At 51.1% G+C, this 21,357-nt stretch overlaps 1 protein-coding gene and 1 long non-coding RNA gene across 3 annotated transcripts in view; one reads left to right on the forward strand and one right to left on the reverse strand.

The window, feature by feature from the left end:
• LOC132532819 (uncharacterized) overlaps positions 1 to 3,156 on the reverse strand; it is a 17,014-nt gene extending 13,858 nt beyond the window's left edge. Inside the window, exons 1-2 of the long non-coding RNA XR_009544760.1 lie at positions 3,024 to 3,156; positions 899 to 1,044 (exon numbers count right to left, since the gene is read on the reverse strand). This is a non-coding gene — a long non-coding RNA (uncharacterized LOC132532819). The remainder of the gene's footprint in view (positions 1 to 898; positions 1,045 to 3,023) is intronic.
• DVL3 (dishevelled segment polarity protein 3) overlaps positions 2,743 to 21,357 on the forward strand; it is a 26,182-nt gene continuing 7,567 nt past the window's right edge. The window contains exons 1-13 of one of the 2 annotated variants that reach the window (XM_060172050.1): positions 2,743 to 3,133; positions 9,610 to 9,679; positions 11,034 to 11,155; positions 11,261 to 11,370; positions 11,454 to 11,589; positions 11,692 to 11,785; positions 11,914 to 11,983; positions 15,086 to 15,225; positions 15,326 to 15,402; positions 15,476 to 15,543; positions 15,680 to 15,829; positions 17,457 to 17,588; positions 17,738 to 17,905. In XM_060172050.1, the coding sequence (XP_060028033.1) occupies positions 2,973 to 3,133; positions 9,610 to 9,679; positions 11,034 to 11,155; positions 11,261 to 11,370; positions 11,454 to 11,589; positions 11,692 to 11,785; positions 11,914 to 11,983; positions 15,086 to 15,225; positions 15,326 to 15,402; positions 15,476 to 15,543; positions 15,680 to 15,829; positions 17,457 to 17,588; positions 17,738 to 17,905 (1,498 nt within the window). In that variant the 5' untranslated portion in view covers positions 2,743 to 2,972. The remainder of the gene's footprint in view (positions 3,134 to 9,609; positions 9,680 to 11,033; positions 11,156 to 11,260; positions 11,371 to 11,453; positions 11,590 to 11,691; positions 11,786 to 11,913; positions 11,984 to 15,085; positions 15,226 to 15,325; positions 15,403 to 15,475; positions 15,544 to 15,679; positions 15,830 to 17,456; positions 17,589 to 17,737; positions 17,906 to 21,357) is intronic. The other variant, XM_007529773.2, reaches the window with a different exon arrangement.

Genomic DNA, 21,357 nt, shown 5'->3' on the forward strand with positions numbered 1-21,357 from the left:
CTCCCCCTCTCTGTCTTCCCCTCCTCTCTCCATTTCTCTCTGTCCTATCCAACAACAACATCAATAACAACAATAATAACAATAAAACAAGGGACAATAAAAAAGGGCAACAAAAAGGAATAAATAAATATTTTTAAAAATTTAAAGGAATAAATTAATTAATTAAAAAGAAGTTATGGGGAGGCGGGGTTTGAATAATGGTTATGCAAACAGACTCTCATGTCTGAGGCTCTAGTCCCAGGTTCAATTCCCCACATATCATAAGCCAGAGCTGAGTAATGCTTTGTTAAAAAAAATGTTATGGGGTATATATTTCATGGACTACTACTCAGCAATCAAAAAAGATAGTGCCCTTTGGGACAAAATGGATGGAACTGGAGGTGATGATGCTTAGTAAAATAAGAGACAACTAGATGGTTTCACTCATGTGGAATTTAGAGATCTAATACACATGAACTTGAAAACAAAAAACCCAGAAGCAAACAAACTGTTTCTAAGACTTGTGAGAACTATAATGGTTTATTTTTGGGAAGTGGGAGAGTGGGAACACAAAACTTTGGTGGTGGGTATAGTGTGGAACTATATGTACCATAATCTTACAGTCTTGTAGCCTACTATTAGTCACAAATTAGTGGTGGGTATAGTGTAGAACTATATGTACCATAATCTTACAATCTTGTAACCTACTATTAGTCACAAATTAAAAAATTAAATTAAAAAGAAATGAAGCACTCTAAAACAATACATTAAAAAAAAAAGTTGGCCCAGAGCAGTAAAATCCCAGTGATGACAAATAATAATAATAACAAAATTGAATACTACTTTAAAGCTGTTTGGAAATCACTAGGGAATGTGGAGAGGTTGGTGAGCAGAAACGATGTCTGAAAGAAGTACTTACTCAGGCCGGGTGGTAGCGCACATGGTGCAAAGGACCAGTGCAAGGATCCTGGTTCCCCACCAGCAGGGGAGTCGCTTCACAGGCGGTCAAGCAGGTCTGCAGGTGTCTATCTTTCTCTCCCCCTCCTCTCTCGATTTCTCTCTGTCCTGTCCAACAACAATGGCAGCAATAACAACAAGTGCAACAAATGGCCTCCAGGAGCAGTGGATTTATAGTGCAGGCACTGAGCCCTAACAATAACCCTGCAGGAAGAAGAAAGAGAAGGAGGAGAAGGAGGAGAAGACCTCACTCATGGGACTGGGAGATAGTTGACCTGGTAGAGCACTCATGGGTGGTCTCAGTTCCAAGTACCATGGAAAAAGGAGACTTCATAAGCAATGAGGCAGTGTTAAGTACTCCTGGAAAATTGAAAGGGACACATGCACTGTCCTAAATGCACCTGTTTGTTCTGGTCCAGTCTACCTTTCTCTGTCTCACTTGCCACTATCCCAGAAGTCACAATGACATGGTGCCTCAAATGCGTTCAGTCTATTTCTGCCATGTGCCTTTCTAACTTCATTGTCCTCTGCCTAGAATAAATCCCTTTGCCCCAGACCAGATCTTCCAGCTGCTTCCACAATTCTAGGTCTTAGCACAAATGCAAGAGGCCTTCTTTAGTCAACTATAGCCCTCTGTTCCTTGTCTATTCTAGCATTCGTTATTCTGAAGTTGTCTAAGAGCCCGTGAGCCTCTTTCCAGAGGAGTGGCTGTCCCCAGGGCAGGCCCCCTTCATAACTGCTAGTAAAGTCTCTTGTGCTGTTTCTCCTGCAGTATGCCTCGCACATAGTAGGCGCTATTTATGAAATGCATGAAAAAGTGAGGGACTAGGAAAAGACTGTCCCTAACCCTGCTTTGACACTTACTGTCCCAGGCATGCATGCATCTTCATTCTACCATCCAAGCACTCATTCTTCCTTGAGTAAACCACAACTTTGCACTTGGTGCTGAGGACACACACACACACCACACGGTGCTGAGACACCCCCCCACACACACACCCCATTACTGCCCAGGGCTCCTGCCACACACACACACACAACCACACAACCACCCACCACCACCACCACCACCACCACCCAGGGCTCCTGTTCTGTGAGTTTGGTGACAGCAGCTCCTGTCACACACACACACACACACACACACACACACACACACACACACACACACACCACCGCCCAGGGCTCCTGTTCTGTGAGTTTGGTGACAGCAGCTCCTGTCATACACACACACACATACACACACACACACACACACACACACACACACACACAACACACACACCACCACCACCACCACCATCACCACCACCGCCCAGGGCTCCTGTTCTGTGAGTTTGGTGACAGCAGCTCCTGTCACACACACACACACAGACACACAGACACACACACACACACAGACACACACACACACCACCCAGGGCTCCTGTGAGTTTGGTGACAGCAGCTCCTGTCATACACACACACACACATACACACACACACACACACACACACAACACACACACCACCACCACCATCACCACCACCGCCCAGGGCTCCTGTTCTGTGAGTTTGGTGACAGCAGCTGCTTCTCAGCCGACCCTAAAAGGCCACGTCGAGGTCACACTTGAGAACCCCCCTCCCTTTGCCCAGTGTCCGGGGAGCAAAACTGCGACCCCCAGCGGTACCGCCTTGGGGCCGCAGAGCAGCAGCCAGACCCCCGAGGCTCCGACGACCCGAGGCCGAGGCCGCCCGCACATCCCTGCTGGCCAGGCCGAACCCCCACGCCCGGGCTCCGGCCGCGCTCTCCGGCTGGGCCTGGGGGCGGGCGGGGCGGCGGGGAGCGCGGGGCGGCTCCGGGCCGGCAGGGCCGCCGCACCGGAAGAGTCGCGGGCGGAAGCGGAGCCGCGGCGGCGTCTGCGGGCGGCGCTGGGACCCGGGGGCGGCGGGAGAACAAGGGAGCTGCGCCGCGGCCGCCGCCGCCGCCGCCGAGAGCCCGGGCCGGCCCCGAGCAGGCCGAGCAGGCCGAGCAGGCCCGGCCCGAGCAGGCCGCCGCCATGGGCGAGACCAAGATCATCTACCACCTGGACGGCCAGGAGACGCCGTACCTGGTGAAGCTGCCGCTGCCCGCCGAGCGCGTCACCCTGGCCGACTTCAAGGGCGTGCTGCAGCGCCCCAGCTACAAGTTCTTCTTCAAGTCCATGGACGACGACTTCGGGTGAGCCGGCCCCCGCGGGCCCCCCACCCCGAGGCCCCCCACCCCGGAGCTGCACCGGCCCCCCCGTTCAGGACTGTGAGGGCGACTCTGTGCTCCCCCTCTTGTCTTTTTCCAGAGTCTGGGGTCTGCATTCGCTTCTTGTGGGGACCTGCACCCCCCCTCCAGGGTGGGGGCTCCCGGCTCCCCCGGAGCACTCAGCCAGTAGCTGCCCACTCGAGCCCCCCCCCCCCGGGTGCGCGGCCGCACGGAGCCACACCCCCCCTCTCAGGACAGACTTGGGGTGACCCGCCTGGCGGGGGCTGGGGGGCGATCTTCTCAGCTCTCGGCTCAGAGCCATATTTGGAGGACGGCGATCAGAGGCCGGGCTGCGGGGGCTGGGGTGCTCCCCCACTTTCCCCCTTGGAGAGGGGTTTGTCAGGGTGTTGTCACGGTGCACAGGAGTCCGCACTAACCCGGGTGCTGCCTCCTCCTGCAGGGGGTGGCCGGGGGAGTTCTGGGTGGGGGACTCCCGCGGGGGTCCCCGCAGGGGCTGCGGGAAGGTTGCGGGGCTGTGCTGGGTACAGTCGGGAAGGAGCGCCTTCCCCTTTAAGAGGGGATGGAATGTTGGAGCCGGAAGGTTCTGGAGCAGCTGGCCTGGGACAGGGCCCCCCCTGTCTCCTCGCCCCCACCTCCACTCCCCAGGGTCTAGGGGCGGGGGAGCCCCCCATTAGCCTGCCCCCTGCTCACTGCAGGGCGCCGGCCTGGGAGCCCCCTGAAGGCCTTCCTGGCACCCAGGCCTAAGGACTGGCTCTGCAGCTCTGGTCTGAAGCCTGCACGCTCGCGGAGCCCAGGCCTGGGGCCTGTGCGGAGACACATTTTCCTCTCTAGGATCGGCCCTGGGCAGCTGGCACCTTCTTGTCCTCTACCTGGTGTGTCTAGCTGTCACTCCCCTGCCCTCGCCCGGAACCTGGGTGTGATGCTAGCAGTGCATGCAGCTCCTATCCCAGTCTGTGTTGTTGTTTCCACCCTGGGGTGGGGGACTTCCGGTAGCTCATGACCCCCTGGCAGCAGTCCCCTAGCCGCCTTCGCTGATTGGGAGATTCTGAAGAGGATTGATCTGTAGGGGGAGGGGGCAAGGGGCAGAGGCCTGGGAGAAGAATGGAGTTAGGAGAGCCAGGATGCTGCCTCTGGAGGGAGCCCAGCCAGGGCCTAGCCAGATGCCTTGAGAGAGCGAGAGACTGGGATCCCCTGCGACTTGCCGGCCTGCTCTTCCCAGCACCCACAGGGCCTAGCTCCACCTCAACGTAGAGCTCTCTGGGCTCCTGCCCAAGATTGTTGCAAGAACTGCATGAAGTCAGCCCGCCAGCACCACAGGAGACCTCCTGACATCTGCTCACCACTTAATGCTACTCTTTAAGTCCACTATGGGTCCCCTCACCTTTTTCTTAGCCCTGCCCAATCCCAGTGTGAAATCACAGGTCTGGTATCTGATAGGTCTTTTTCAAATAGGCTAAAAAGAGATACAGTGAACTGTTTGATAGTTAAATCCTAAGCAGTGTTCATTCATACCACCTGAAGTTGTCTTGCCTACACCAGTGAAACCTAAAGTTTCATCTGCAAAGGTTCACAGTCTTAAAAAGGTTGGGAACACAGCTCAAACTGCAGCGGAGTTAGCTTTGGTGTGTCTTTCTTTGTTTTTGTTTTCTGTTGTCACTGGGGCTTCACAGCTCCAGGCTGACTTCTTTTAGACATAAAGACAGAGAAAGAGTGAAAGACTACAGCATTGATTTAATAAGACTCTTTTTCTAAATGCTTCTCAAATCAACCCCAGTCTATAAGTGAGGAAACCAAACACAGAGCACTTAAGTTCTTCCCCGAGAGTGCACAGCTGAGAGCCTGAGTCACTGAGCTGGAATCAGCATCAGGAATCTGACTCCAAAACCTTAATCACACAGTTGTAGCTGTGATTATTATTGTCACCATGTTGAAGCTGCAGCCTTTCTCAGGGAGATGCTGAGCCTCTGGTAATGGGGCTGCCACTGCCCCTGCCCCAGGAGAGGGTGCAAGTCCGAGCCACTGACCCGTACAGACAGATGCCAGGGTGGGCAGAGGAGGAAGACTGTCTGTCCAGGCATCCCTCGGGGGATCTGGTTCATGAGGCCTGAGGACTCTCAATAGTTCTGCTGGTCTCCAGAAACATTTGACCAGTGCAAGATAGGGCCAGCTTTTTTAAGTGACTTGGGCATGGGGAGGCAGAGTAAGCATTTTCAACAGTGAGGAGCCTAGAGATGGAAGCACAGGGGCCCACTACTAGAAGGGCTTAGAGCCATGGGGAACACAGGATATTAGGTCACTGATTGTGTTATTGTGCATTCTGTGTCATTCCCTGTGAACCTTGGGGCCTTTTACCTGCAGCAATGACTAACATTAACATCTTCCTCATCTCCGCTGGGTCCACATTCTCCTGTCCTCTGTTACAGCACTACCTATTTATGCTTTTATCTCCTGGCTCTGAGCCCAGACCGGACACTTAAGTTCACATGTGTCCACTGAACACATCTGCGCTTACAGCTTGGACCACTTCCCACTTGCAATATACATTATGGGAACCATCAGTTGAACTGTAACGTACCTGGCTGGGTGGTGGCACACTTGGTTAAGTGCATATTATAATGTACAAGAACCCAGGTTCAAACCCTGGGTCCCCACCTGCAGGGGAGAAGCTTCACAAGAGGTGAGGCAAAGCTGCACATATCTCTGTCTCCTCCTTCCCTCAATTTTTCTCTGTCTCTTCCTAGTAAAGAACAAATAAATAAACAAATAAATGTTATAGTGTGCAAGGACCTAGGTTCGAACCCCCAGTTCCCACATGCAGGGGGAAAGCTTTGCGAGCGGTGAAGCAGGGCTGCAGGTGTCTCTCTGTCTCTGTCCCTCTCTGTCTCCCCCTTCCCTCTCAATTTCTGGATGTCTCTATCCAATAAATAAATAAATATAATACAACAATTAAAAAAAGAAGAAATATATAAAAAATTATAATAGTAACCTCCCAAGACAAGGCAGACTCCACGTCTGATGCTGCTTTTATATATTTATGTATTCATTTGTTTATTTTATCTCCTGGGCATCACTGTTCTGGAATGACTTTTATCATTATTATTATTGTTATTATTTTAAGATAGAGACAGAGAGTGGAAGAGACCACAACACCAAAGCTTCGTTAAACGTGAAGTGTCGTGAGGGGCCAGGCTCAAAGGTGGGGTGCACACATGGCACAGCAGTGTGCTGTTGAGCGGTGTGAGTCATCCCAGCTGTCCGAGCTGGTGCTTCCTGAAGTACGTGCCATGGTGAGCGTAGAACCTAAAACCCGCTGGGCTGTCGGCAGAGGCCTTTTCATTGAATGGGCGATGAATGGGGAGCAGATTTGTTTGGTCCCAGCCCTTGGAAACTTACACCTAGTTAGAAAGAAAGTATACATAGGCCCAACAGTATGCCTGGACCAAGGCAGGCATTTATGAATCCCATTTACCAGGACCAAAAGGGGGAGGAAAAAAAAAAAAAGAAAAAGACTGTGAAAAGCTAAGAGACTTCTCTGTGGCGCAAGGACAATAAATGGCAGAGCTGGAATTTGAACTGAGATTGGTTCAGCCCCACTTGGGACGTAAGTGCATGGTGTGTGAAAACTGAGCCCTTCAGTTCCACTGGATGGGGGTGGGGGGTCCTGAGTTCCCCCAAGGCTGCTGAAGATCAGCTGATTGCTGTGAGTCACTGGAGCCTTGGCGACCTGTCAGTGACCCCCAGAAAGAGAGGAAACATCTGTAGCATGGAGCTATAGTGTGGTGGGGCCTCAGGGCAGTGAGTGGGGTGTGTGGGGTGGGGGGTCTGTCTTAGTTTTACCCTGCAGGGAGACCCTCTTCAGAGCAGGCTGAGACAGGCTCTGGCGTGCACTCCCCACCCCCACCACACCACACACACACACACCCTTTCCCTCCAAGGGTGCCGGGTGGCCAGATTGGCTGCTAGCCCCAGCTGCCTCCCTGCCTCCTTCCTGGCCTGCTCTGTCTCCAGGCTTGTCATGGCGGTTCCGAGTGGGATGGTTTGAGTTGCTTTCTTGGGGTCACTGTGGGTTGGAAGTGGTGGTGGAGCCAAAGCTGGAGGGGAGGGAGAAGGGCAGGCCCGGCCTTCGAACTTGGCTGTGAGTCCAAGAATGTGATCATCACAAGGAGCCAAGCACGTTCCAGGCCCTGACTGGGCAGATGCTGCTGCGGCCGAGAACAGGAGAGGACTGGACACCCAGCCTTCTTTGCTGGCTTTTCTCTCTGCTCACCACTCTGAGCTCCTGTTCACCCCACCATGTCATTCCAGCTCTGTGCTCCTGGGCTATTGGCTGTATGCAGTCTGGGGGTCCTTTCCCTGCCCCCATACCTGAGTCAGGATCTGGCTTGCCTCATGCACATCTCAGACCTGCCTCCCCCACGTCCCCTCCCCAGCAGAACTGCCTTGGAGGTGGGGGGAGGCTGGCGAGTGTGAGAATCCATGGCGAGTATGGGTTTTGGCGTCAGAAGCCTGGGGTTGAATTCCAGTTCTATGGCCTTGAACCAGTAACTGGACGTTACTCAGCTTCCTTATCCATAAAACAAGGATCATAATGTCCACACAGTAAGGCTAATGTGAAAATTATATGCTCTGACAGTAGGTAAATGAGATGGTATAATAGGGAAGAATAAAGGCTCTGGCATCTTGGGATGTGGTTTAATAAGGGAATACATTCCTCACGTGTATGAGGTCCTGGGTTCAATCCTCAGCACTGCTCCTCTGGTCTCTCACATAAAAGAAATTATTTTTAAAGTGGGGGTGGGGTGGGGATTGGCTAATGAAACAGCATAATGGTTCTGCAAAAAGATTTTCATGTCTGAGGCTCTGAGGTCCGAGGCTCAGTCTCTGACACCACCATATATCATGGCTGAGCAGTGCTCTGGTAAGAACAGAAAGGACAAGAATAAAAGTTTTGGGATTAGCCTGACCAGGAGTCAAGTCTTCTAGCGTTGTGACTACAGCAGCCCTCACCCCAGTCTGCAGGGGACATGCGGAGCCTCCCACAGCACCAAGCCTGATGCTTACTGTTCCTCTCTGCTTGCATATGTATGGTAAAGTCAGATTTATGAGTTAGGCACAGTAAGAGGTTAATAACATTGACGAGTATTCAAATATAACAGCATATTGTGATAAAAGTTAGGCAAGGGCCCCAGAGATGCTAAGTGGATTCAGTGTTGGACTCTCAGGCCTGAGGCCCCACGTTCAACCCTGGCATCACATGTGCCAGAGTGATGCTCTCGTTCTCCCTCTAGTGTTCGCATAAATCTTATTTCAGACAGAGACAGAAATTAAGAGGGGGTGGGGAGATAGAAAGGGAAAGAGACAGATACCTACAGCACTGCTTCACCACTCATGAAGCCTGCCCCCTGCAGGTGGGAACTCAGGGCTTGAACCTGACTCCTTGTGAGTGGTAACACGCATGCTCTACTGGGTGCGCCGCTGCCCAGCCCCTAGTGTAATCTCTTTAATAGTAACGAAAACGAGGGCCTGGCAGTGGCACATCTGGCTAAGTCCACACATTACAGTGCACAAGGACCCAGGTTCAAGCCCCTGGTCCCCACCTGCTGAGGGAAAGCTTCACAAATGGCTACAGGTGTCTCTCTGTTTCTTCCTCTCCTTATGTCCCCTTCCCCTCTAAGTTTATTTATTTCTTTTCCCTACCCAGTAATAGGGAAATAAAATATTAAAAAGTATAAATAAAAATAGAAAAAGAAATTTAAAGCTAGGCAAATTTTAGGTTGTATTTTTCTTCCTCTCAGAATACCATACTGCATGTAATATTTTCAAACCAGGTTTATTGAGGGTAGGTGAAACCACAGATACGGGAAGGGGAAGACCGTCTGGGTAAACTTGTGAGCCTGAGCATCCTCTGTGTCTTGTCACATTGCTGTGAGCGTTGGATGAAATGACAGCACGTATCCAGCCCAAAATACAGACTTCACAAGAGAGGGACTGGATCATCACTGTGCTCATCACTGTGCTCGGAGTGGCGGTGGAGGGTTTTCAGGAAATGCCGCCTTCCCCTCCCTTTTCTTAAAGGCTCCAGAGGGGTATCAGGACCCCTGGGGGCTGGGAAGGGTGGCATAAAGGTGTACTTTTCCCAGTGTTGGGGTTGGGGGACAGTGGGGCACCTAAGACTTTGGGGAGCTGCTGTGGTCATGGTGGGCAGCGGTTTGTAACCCCTCCCAAACCCCCCCCCCACCACACACACACACACACGCCCACACACCCATGACTAAGGACAGTAGGTGGCTGATGACGCCTGGGTGACAGTGCCTGGCTCCCTTTAACTCACTGAGCAGGCTGATACTTCCTGCTGTCAGTATGATCCCTGGTGGGGTGCTGAACAACCCCCCCCCTTTTCTGCCCTAGGCAGCTAAGCCTGACCCTCTTTTCCCCCACAGGGTGGTGAAGGAGGAGATCTCAGATGACAACGCCAAGCTGCCCTGCTTCAACGGCCGCGTGGTGTCCTGGGTAAGGAGTCCTTGGCCTCGGGCAGCCGGGATGGCTAGTAGGGCTGGGGCTGCAGCTGGTGGCTTGGTGCTTCACTTTCTGGGTCTGTTTGAATTTCCCGAGGGAATGCTATTCCACCTGACCTCTCATAGCCTCGGGAGTAGAGACACTGAAACCCCGTGGAGATGGTGGAGATGGGAATCTGTCCAAAGGGCGCTTTGTCTCCGCCTCTTCTAAATGACAGATTCTTCTTTCTTTCTCTCTTCCTTTTTTTTTTTTTTTTTAAAGAATTACCAGGGAGTAGTCCATAAGAGATTTCCAGGTGGAAAGTGGCAGCCTTGAGAACTACCTCCATGCTCCCATCTGCTCTGTCACCATCTTTTGGGTTTCTTTAGGTGCCAGTGTTACGTCAATGATTCATCTAAGGGATGTGCAACAGCCATCTCTCTCTCTCTCTAAATCTTCTATTTATATATTATTGGATAGAAACAGATAAATTGAGAGAGGAGGGAGAGAGACACCACTTGTGAAGCTTTCCCCCTGCAGGGGGGATCTGGGGCTTGAACCTGCGTCCTTGCACACTGTAATGTGTGCACTTAACCAGGAGCACCACCTCCTGGTCCCCCTCTTTTAATTTTTTTTTATTGCCATGCACCGGGGTTAATGCTGGGGCTTGGTGCCAACACTATGCATCCACTGTTCCTAGCAGCCATTTTTCCTTTTTTTTTTTTTAACTTTCTGTTTTGTTTGATAGGACAGAGAGAAATTGAGAAGGGAGGGGAGATAGAGAAAGAGAGATGCCTTCAAACCTGCTTCATCATTCATGAAGCTTCCCCCCTGCAGATGGGAAGTGGGGCTTGAACCTGGGTCCTTGAGCATGATAACTTGTACACTTAACTCTGTGCTACCACAGGCTCTTGGCTGATCCTTCTTCTCTGTCCCTCTCATCCACCCAGCTGTGGGTCCCCTCTCCCCTGAAGTATTTTTTTAAAAAATTTATTTATTTATTTATTCCCTTCTGTTGTCCCTTTTTTTTTTATTGTTGTAGTTATTGTTGTTATTAATGTCGTCGTTGTTGGATAGGCCAGAGAGAAATGGAGAGAAGAGGGGAAGACAGAGAGGGGGAGAGAAAGACAGACACCTGCAGACCTGCTTCAACACCTGTGAAGCGACTCCCTTGCAGGTGGGGAGCCGGGGGCTCAAACTGGGATCCTTATGCCAGTCCTTGCTCTTTGCACCACATGGGCTTAACCTGCTGCACTGCCGCCCGACTCACATCCCCTGCAGTATCTTCTCCCTAAGCCCACAAACCGACTGTTCCCCTTATTCCCCACACACCCTTGTGCCACACCACCTACCCATGTCCCCCTGGCAGCTGGTGTCTGCAGAGGGCTCACACCCAGAGCCAGCTCCCTTCTGTGCTGAGAACCCTTCAGAGCTGCCACCACCCTTGGAGCGCACAGGCGGCATCGGGGACTCCCGGCCCCCCTCCTTCCAGTGAGTGTGACCTGGGATGGGGGTTACTTGTCAGCTCAGCCCAGGGCAGGGGGAGGGGGCCCCCAGCCTGCCCCAGTCCCTTCCCACCCCTCCCCTCCCCTGCAGCCCCCACGCCGGCGGAGGCAGCCAGGAGAACCTGGACAATGACACAGAGACGGACTCCTTGGTGTCAGCCCAGCGGGAGCGGCCACGCCGGAGGGACGGGCCTGAGCACGGTGCGTCTTCCCTGTGGGGCCTGGCTCCCCCCTTGCCCCCCGACCTCGGGCACTGTGAACCCAGTGGCCTCCCTCCCCTGCAGCTGCCCGGCTCAACGGAACAGCCAAGGCTGAACGGCGTCGAGAGCCGGGGGGCTATGACAGCTCGTCCACCCTGATGAGCAGTGAGCTGGAGACCACTAGCTTCTTCGACTCCGATGAAGATGACTCCACCAGCAGGTGGGCAGGTGGCCCCGGAGGTGGGGGGAGCCCCGGACTCACCTGGGGGTGCCGGCAGGGCCAGGGCTGGGCCGGCGTGAGGACCGACTGTGGTCCCCGCAGGTTCAGCAGCTCCACAGAGCAGAGCAGCGCCTCTCGTCTCATGAGGAGACACAAGCGGCGGCGGCGGAAGCAGAAAGTGTCCCGGATCGAGCGGGTACAGGCTGGGGGCAGGGGCAGGGGGCAGGGCAGGGGCGCCGGGTGGCACCAGAACTCGCGGTGAGGAGGAGCTAGGTCCCCCGCTGCCTGTCTGCCCGTCGCACTCAGAGCCTCTCGTCTTTGCAGTCCTCGTCCTTCAGCAGCATCACGGACTCTACCATGTCCCTCAACATCATCACAGTCACCCTCAACATGGGTGAGTCGGGGGCGAACGTCTCCAATGGTGCAGACCCAGGAGTGCAGGGAGGGGTTCCCTGACCTCCAAGGTCTCCTGCACAGACAGAATTGACAGGGCCAGATGGTGGCACACCTCACTGAGCACACACAGTATAGTGAGCAAGGACCCAGGTTTAAGCCTTAGATCCCTCACCTGTAAGGGAAGCTTCACAAGGGTGAAGTGTTGGAGGTGTCTCTCTCACTCTCTTTTCAAATTTATTTTTATTTTTTAAAAAATACTTTTTTCTCTCTTTTTTTTTTCTTAACCAGAGCACTGCTTAGCTCTAGTTAATGGTGTGGGGAATTGAACCTGGGACTTTGGAGCCTCAGGCTTGAAAGTCTGTTTGCATAACCATTATGCCATCTATCCCTGCCCTCTCTCCCTCTCTGTCTCCCCTTTCCCTCTCAATTTCTCTCTGTCTCTATCCAAAATAAGTAAACACAAACTGGCACCTACCCAGTATCACCTGACAGAAATAGACAGTGTGCTATGGAAGCAGGGATGACATCAGGAAGACTTCCTGGAGGAAATGATTCTTTTTTTTTTTTCTATAATTTTTAATATTATTTTCCATTTTGTTGCCCTTGTTTTTTATTGTTGTAATTATTATTGTTGTTGTTATTGGTATCGTTGTTGTTAGATAGGACAGAGAAAAATGGAGAGAGGAGGGGAAGGCAAAGGGGGAGAGAAGGACAGACACCTGCAGACCTGCTTCACCACCTGTACAGCGACACCCCTGCAAGTGGGGAGCCGGGGGCTCGAGCTGGGATCCTTTCAACGGACCTTGCCCCTTGCGCCACATGCACTTAACCTGCTGCACTACTCTCCAACTCCCGGAAGTGATTCTTAAAAGTAATTGAATGTGAGAGAGAACCAGAGCTCATACAATCACTGTGGCTCATACAGTGCTAGGATCAAGCTCAGGACTCCCTGGTTTTTTGTAATCTGGTTTGGTTTTGTGAGTTTTTATTGTTGGTGGTTTTGCTTTTGTCTTCTGTACCAAAGCACTGCACAATCTGGTTTATGGTGGTGCTGGGGGTTGAACCTGGGACCTAAGAAAGTTAGGCATACAAGTCTTTTCACATAACTGCTATGCATTCTCCCTAGCCTAGGACCCCTTACTTTTTTTTTTTAATATTTACTTATTTATACCCTTTTATTCCCCTTGTTGTTTTATATTTTTAATTTCTTTATTGGGGAATTAATGTTTTACATTCGACAGTAAATACAATAGTTTGTACATGCATAACATTTCTCAGTTTTCCATATAACAATACAACCCCCAGCACCACCATAGGTCCTCTGTCATCCTTCTTGGACCTGTATTCTCCACCCACCCCAGAGTCTTTTACTTTGGTGCAATACGCCAATTCCAGCTCAGGTTCTGTTTGTGTTTTCTCTTCTGCCTTTGTTTTTTTATTTTTGTAGTTACTATTGTTGTTGATGATGTTGTCATTGTTGGATAGGACAGAAAGAAATGGAGAGAGGAGGGGAAGACAGAGATGGAGAGAAAGACACCAGCAGACCTGCACCATTACCTGGCTCCCTCTCTCTGTTTTTTCTTTCCTTTTTTTTAATATATCTATTTATTTGTTATTTATTCCCTTTTGTTGCCCTTATTGTTTTATTGTTGTAGTTATGATTGGTGTAGTTGTTGTTGGATAGGACAGAGAGAAATGGAGAGAGGAGGGGAAGACAGAGAGGGGGAGAGAAAGACAGACACCTGCAGACCTGCTTCACCACCTGTGAAGTGATTCCCCTGCAGGTGGGGAGCTGGGGGCTCAAACTGGGATCCTTAAGCCAGGCCCTTGCGCTTTATGCCATGTGCACTTAACCCACTGCACTACTGCCCAACTCCCAGCCCTTACTTTTGCACCATCTCCCAGGCTGATAGCAGAAGTAAGTGAGTCCTGATTCCTTGTATGCATCCCCTCCTCCCCCCGACACCCTTTCCAGCCACTAATTACATTTTTTAAAATTACATTTTTAAAAATCTTTTTTAGTATTTTTAACTTTATTGTATAGGACAGAGGGAAACTGAGAGGGAAAGAGGGTGGAGGAGAGAGACAGAGAGACACCTGTAGACCTACTTCACCACTCATGAAGTTTTCCTCCTGCATGTAGGGACCAGTGGCCTGAGCCCAGGACACTGTGCTTGGTAACACATGCACTTAACCAGGTGGCCTCCACCACGCCTCCACGAGGCACATTTTCCCCCTCTAATTTATACCATAGCTACTCTCTGTAGGAGATAGATGGATATAGTGAAGGTGTCCCAACTTTGGAATTTAAATCTCACTTTGAATGCTCACTTGACATTTATTGGCTTAGAGAAGTTACATGAATTCTCTAAACCAGTGCTGGCAAGGTAGCTCATCTGGGAAGATGGGGAGACCTCTGCCTTGTCATGCACATGACCCAGCTTCCCGCCACCCACCACACTGGGGGAGCTTGATGCTTTTTCCCCCTAAGATTTAATTTTATTTATTTACTTATTGGCCAGTGATACATTGAGAACCAGAGCATCACTCTGGCACATGCAATGCTGGGAGTGGAACTTGGGACCTTCTGCTTGCCGGCCCAATGCTTTATCCACTATGACACCCCCTGGCGGTCTCTCTCTCTCTCTCTCTCTCTCTCTCTCTCTCTCTCTCTCTCGGGCTTTACCAGTCCAAGCTAACTTATTTTTCTGCGGAGAGCCAGAGAGGCAAAGATAGAGGAAGAAAGAAGCCCCAGCGTTGGTGCTTTCTTCAGTGCAGTGGGGGCCAGATTTGAGCCTGGGCTGATCTTACAGGAAAGCAACTCACCATCCAAGAGAGCTATTTTGCTTGCCTTTCATCTTTTTATCTGTCAAAGGGAAAAAAATAAAAGGCCTGATGACCAAAACAAGTGCTCCAGGCCTAAGAATGAGGCAACAATAAGAGCCTGTGCTCCACAGCCAGCAAGGGAAAATTTTGAGCATGACTGATAAATGTTAACTCTCATCCCTCTGGGCAACTTCTCGAAAGTGGGGTCGGATTGGATCTGGGGGTGGGGACATCTGACTGGCTCCCCTCTCAAGGGCACTTTCCACGTCTGTAGAAAAATACAACTTCCTGGGCATCTCCATCGTGGGCCAGAGCAACGAGCGCGGCGACGGCGGCATCTACATCGGCTCCATCATGAAGGGTGGGGCCGTGGCCGCTGATGGCCGCATCGAGCCCGGGGACATGCTGCTCCAGGTAGCACTGCCCGGCCTTGCCCGCCTGGGACGGGGGTGAGGATGGGGAAGGGGATGGCCCTTCTCATGGGGGCCCACCCCAACCCTGCTCTTTTCTCCAGGTAAACGAGATCAACTTTGAGAACATGAGCAACGATGACGCGGTGCGGGTGCTGCGGGAGATTGTGCACAAGCCGGGGTATGGATGGGGACCCGGGGGAGGGGGTGTGCGGTCTAGCCTTCACGCTCACCAGGGGTGCCCTTACTTTCAGGCCCATCACTTTGACCGTGGCCAAGTGCTGGGACCCCAGTCCGCGTGGTTGCTTCACACTGCCTAGGAGTAAGTGGTTTGGGGGCTCAGCCCCAACTCGGGAGCTCAGCACCCTTAAACCCTGCCTCTCCCGCCTCCCAAGTTGCCCCAGGCGCCCACTCCCACCCCGTGGGCCTGGCAGTGGGACTCCTCATCTTCCTGGCAGGTGAACCCATCCGGCCCATCGACCCTGCAGCCTGGGTCTCTCACACGGCAGCCATGACCGGCACCTTCCCCGCCTACGGCCTGAGCCCCTCCCTGAGCACCATCACCTCCACCAGCTCCTCCATTACCAGCTCCATCCCTGACACAGAGCGTGAGTATCGGCTCGCACGTGGACCAGCTGTGAGGGGCTGACAGAGACCCTCACTGAGCCTCTGGGCAGCTTGGGAGGGGACTCAGCTCACCTCACACCCAGTGAGCCTCAGTTTCCACTTGTAAAGTGGGTGTGTACTCTCCCTGGGCGCTGTTGGCTTGGTAAGGCAGTGCAGCTCAGTCACAGTATGCGGCATAAAGCAAGAGCTCAGTGCGTGCGACCATCTTTATCATTGTGTACGCACGACACACGGGACTGAGCACTTCCACTGGCATTGGTTATTTCTCTTAATTTTTTAAATTTCTTTATTTGTTGGATAGAGACAGTCAGAAATTGAGAGGGGAGATAGGGAGAGAGACAAGACACCTACAACACCGCTTCACCACTCACAAAGCTTTCCCCCTGCAGGTGGGGATCAGGGACTTAAACCTGGGTCCTTGTGCACTGTAATGTGTGCACTTAACCAGGTACGCCGCCACCACCACCACCGGGCCATCTTTTTTTTTTTTCACCAGAGCACTGCTCAGCTCTGATTTATGGTGGTGCAAGGGACTGAACCTGGGACTTAGAAGCCTCAGACATGAGAGTCTGTTTGCATACCATATGCTATCTATCCCCACCCTCTTTTTATTTATTGTTGCCGGAGTTATCTATGGGGTCCGGTCCCAGATGATGAATCTGCTGCTCCCAGCAGCCATTTTTCTTTTGTCTTCTTTTTTTCAGTTAGATATGACAGAGAGAAATTGAGGGCTGGGGTGCCAGGCGGAGGCACAGCAAGTTAAGCACACATGCTGTGAAGCACTGAGACCGGCCTAAGGATCCCGGTTCAAGCCCCAGCTCCCCACCTGCAGGAGGGTCCCTTCACAGGCGGTGAAGCAGGTCTGCAGGTGTCTGTCTTTCTCTCCCCTTCTCTGTCTTCCCCTCCTCTCTCTGTTTCTCTCTATCCTATCAACAACAATAATAACAACAACAGTAATGTTAAGAGCAGTCATAAAGGGCAACAAAAGGGGAAAAAACAGCCTCCAGGAGCAGTAGATTCATGTTGCAGACACCATGCTCCAGCAACAACCCTAAAGGGAAATAAATTTAAAAAAAGAAAAGAAAAGAAAAGAAAAGAAAAAGAAAGAAAAGAAATTGAGGGCTGAAGGAGAGAGAGGGGCTGGACAGTGGCACACCTGGTTAAATGCACACATTACCATGTGCAGAGGCCCTAGTTCAAGTCCTCTGTCCCCACCTGTGGTGGGGGAAGCTTCACAAGCGGTAAAGCAGTGCTGCAGGTGTCTTTCTCACCCACTCTGTCTTCCCATCTCCTCTCAATTGCACTGTCTCTTTCCAAAATAAAAGTTGAGAGAGAGATACCTGCAGACCTGCTTTACTACTTGTGAACCTTCTGCAGGTGGGGAGCGGGAACTCAAACCCAGGTCCTCGCATTCCACAGTATGTGCACCTCCCAGCCCCCATTGGTTGTTTCTGTGTATGAGCATGTTTGGCAAGCTCAGTGTTTAAAGTCTCTGTGCTTGCAGAAGGGGAAACTGAGTGTCCAGGGACCATCGATTGTCAGGTGGTAGAGCAGGTCCGTGCTGCCCTGCTGCCTATCTCCGCAGCTGCTCTCTGCCCCTGCCTGCAGGCCTAGACGACTTCCACCTGTCCATCCACAGTGACATGGCAGCCATCGTAAAAGCCATGGCTTCCCCTGAATCTGGGCTGGAGGTCCGTGACCGTATGTGGCTCAAGATCACCATCCCCAACGCTTTCATCGGTGAGAGGACCCCACAGGGATAGGAAGCTCCCGGGAGGGAGTGACGGGACAGGCAGGCTGGAGCCGTGAACTCGGGGGCCGCTCCTGGTGAAGTTATGTGAGCCCCAGTGCAGCGAGCCTCCCCCTCACATGACAGCTTTTCCCCCCAGGCTCGGATGTGGTGGACTGGCTGTACCACAATGTGGAGGGCTTCACGGACCGGCGGGAGGCCCGCAAGTATGCCAGCAACCTGCTGAAAGCCGGCTTCATCAGACACACCGTCAACAAGATCACCTTCTCTGAGCAGTGCTACTACATCTTTGGTGACCTCTGTGGCAGTATGTGTGACCCTCACCCCCCTACCCCTGTCTCCTGCCTGGGAGGGGTGCCCCAGGCTGTAACAGCAGACACGGACCCCAGATAAGGGGCAATGGAGCTCAAGGCCTGAGAGTTCCATGGTAGAGGCAGAGCCCAACCTGTCCAGTCTTGTCACCTATCCTGCCTCGTCCTCTTGAGGCTGGCATAATCTCTCTCTCTCTCTCTCTCTATTTGTTTGCTTGCTTACAAGAGGAAAGAGAGAGAGAGAACCAGAGCATCCTTCACTCTGGCATTTGTGATGCCAGAAATTGAACTTGGGACCTCATGCTTGAGAGTCGTGGGCTACATGTCTGTCACCGTGCTGTTGCTGTTGCTGTTGCTGTCGGTATCAGTGATGGTGGTTGTTTACCAGAGCACTACTCAGCTCTAGTTTATGGTGGTACTGGGGATTGAACCTGGAATTTCAGAGTCTCAGGCCTGAATGCCTTTTTGCAGAACCACTGCTGCCTCCTCAGCCCATACCAGTTGTTTTTATTTTTGTCTTTGTTACCAGAGCACTGATTAGCTCTGGTTTATGGTGGTGCGGGGGACTGAACCCGGGACTTTGGAGACTCAGGCTTCAGAGTCTCTTTGTATAACCATTATGCTATCTACTCCATACCAGTTTTTTGTGTTTTTTAATTTTTTTTAATCTTTATTTATTTTTTGGAGATAGCCAGAAATTGAGAGGAAGGGGGAGATAGGGAGACAGAGAGAAAACTGCAGCCCTGCTTCACCACTTGTGAAGCTTTCCCCCTGCAGATGGGGACCAGGGGCTTGAACCTGGGTCCTTGCTCACTGTAACATGTGCGTTCAACCAGGTATGCCACCACATAACCCCACCAGTTGTTTTTAAAGCACCATTCAATCTTTATGAGTCACTCCCCACTCTCAGGGAGGTGGGTTAAAATCTGTTTTCAGACAAGGTCACTGAGGAGCATGGAAGGTAAATAACACACCTCAGGTCTGCTACCTTGAGGCAAAAGAGTGAGGCCTTGCATCTGCATCTCTCTGGCTCCAGAACCCCTACTCTCCCCACTGTCTGGGACTGCCCCTGATGATAGCACTAGCAGATGTCATCTCAGATCAGAGTCTCTGCCTTTGGGCTTTGCTCAGCTTCCTAGCCCCACGAAGGTTCCCAAGGACCAGGGCAGGCCCCAAGCCCACAGCTCACCTCCGGCTGAGCCCCAGGTGCAGCTGCTACAGTCAGGGCCAGGTTGAAAAGAATTCTGCAAGTTGGGACCTGCCCCTGCCATGGATAGCCTTTGGCTCTGGGTGTCCTGAAAATGACAGCGCTGTTCAGGGCTGAGAGCCAAAGCCCACTCTCAGCAAGGGTGCCTTTCTCTTCTGGCCAGAGTCCAAAAGATAAACTTTTTTTTTTTTTTTGCCATGGGTCTTGCTTCATCAGGGCTTGCTGGACACATGATTCTACCCCTTCCTGTGGGCCCATTTTTCTTTTTTTCTCTAGATAGAAGAGAGAGAGAGAGGAGAGACACCACAACACTGCCCCACTGTAATGCTGCTCCCATGTGGTGGTTGGGAGCTTAAACCTCGGTCTTCACACATTGTGAAGTGTGCTCTGTTCCAAATGAGCTAGCTCTTAGACTCTCCAAAGCTAGTTCTTTTCTTTCTTTCTTGGTTTGTTTGCTTGTAAATTTATTTGTTTTTATTTAGTTACTTACTAGATAGAGACAGAGAGAAATTGAGAGAAGGAGACAGGGAAAGAAAGAGACACACCTGCAGCACTGTTTCGCGGCTCAGGAAGCTTCCCCTCTGCAGGTGGGGACCAGGAGGTTGAACCTGGGTCCTTGCGCACTGTAGTGGGTACCCTCAGCAAAGCACACCACTGCACAGTCCCTCTCTCTCCTTCTCTCGCTCTCTCTCTCTTTCTAATACACACACACACACATACACACACACACATACACACACACATACACACACACACACATACATACACACACACATACACACATACACACACATACACACACATACACACACATACACACACATACACACACACATACACACACATACACACACACACATACACACACACATACACACATACACACACACATACACACACATACATACACACATACACACACATACACATACACACACATACACACATACACACACATACACACACATACACACACATACATACACACATACACACATACACACATGCACACACATACACACACATACACACACATACATACACACACACATACACACATACACACACATACACACATACACACACATACATACACACATACACACACACATACACACACATACACACATATATACACACATATACACACACATACATACACACATACATACACACATACACATACATACACACATACATACACACACATACACACACATACACACATACACACATACACACACATACATACACACATACATACACACACATACACACATACACACATACACACACATACACACACATACATACACACACATACATACACACATACACACACATACACGCATACATACACGCATACATACACACATACATACACACATACACACACATACACATATACACACACATACATACACACATACACACATACACACACATACGCACACACATACACACACACATGCACACATACATACACACATACACACATACATACACACATACATACATATATAGATGAGTCAGGTCGTAGCGCAGCAGGTTAAGTGCATGTGGCACGGAGTGCAAGAACTGGCCTCCGGGTCCCAGTTCGAGGCCCCGGCTCCCCACCTGCAGGGGAGTCACTTCACAGGCGGTGAAGCAGGTCTGCAGGTGTCTGTCTTTCTCTCCCCCTCTCTGTCTTCCCCTCTTTTTCATTTCTGTCTGTCCTAACAAAAATGACATCAATAACAACAATAAAGAACAACGGCAACAAAAGGGAAAATAAATATATATATATATATATATATATATATCCCATGCCAAAGGGCAAATCTAATCCATATATATGACATGTTCTGGTAACTTTTATTTTTTTTTAATATTTATTTTATTTATTCCCTTTTGTTGCCCTTGTTGTTTATTGTTGTAGTTATTATTGTTGTTGTTGTTGGATAGGACAGAGAGAAATGGAGAGAGGAGGGGAAGACAGAGAGGAGGAGAGAAAGATAGACACCTGCAGACCTGCTTCACCGCCTGTGAAGCGACTCCCCTGCAGGTGGGGAGCCGGGATTCGAACCGGGATCCTTATGCCGGTCCTTGTGCTTTGCGCCACCTGCGCTTAGCCTGCTGCGCTACAGCCCGACTCCCTCTGGTAACTATTTAAAAGAAAAAAAAAATACTTAAGAGAAAGAAGTTGTGGTCTGGGAAGTAGTGCAGTAGATAAAGTACTGGATTCTCAAGCATGAGTTCAGT

Source organism: Erinaceus europaeus, chromosome 14, assembly GCF_950295315.1.
Source record: "Erinaceus europaeus chromosome 14, mEriEur2.1, whole genome shotgun sequence".
Lineage (NCBI taxonomy): Eukaryota > Metazoa > Chordata > Mammalia > Eulipotyphla > Erinaceidae > Erinaceus > Erinaceus europaeus.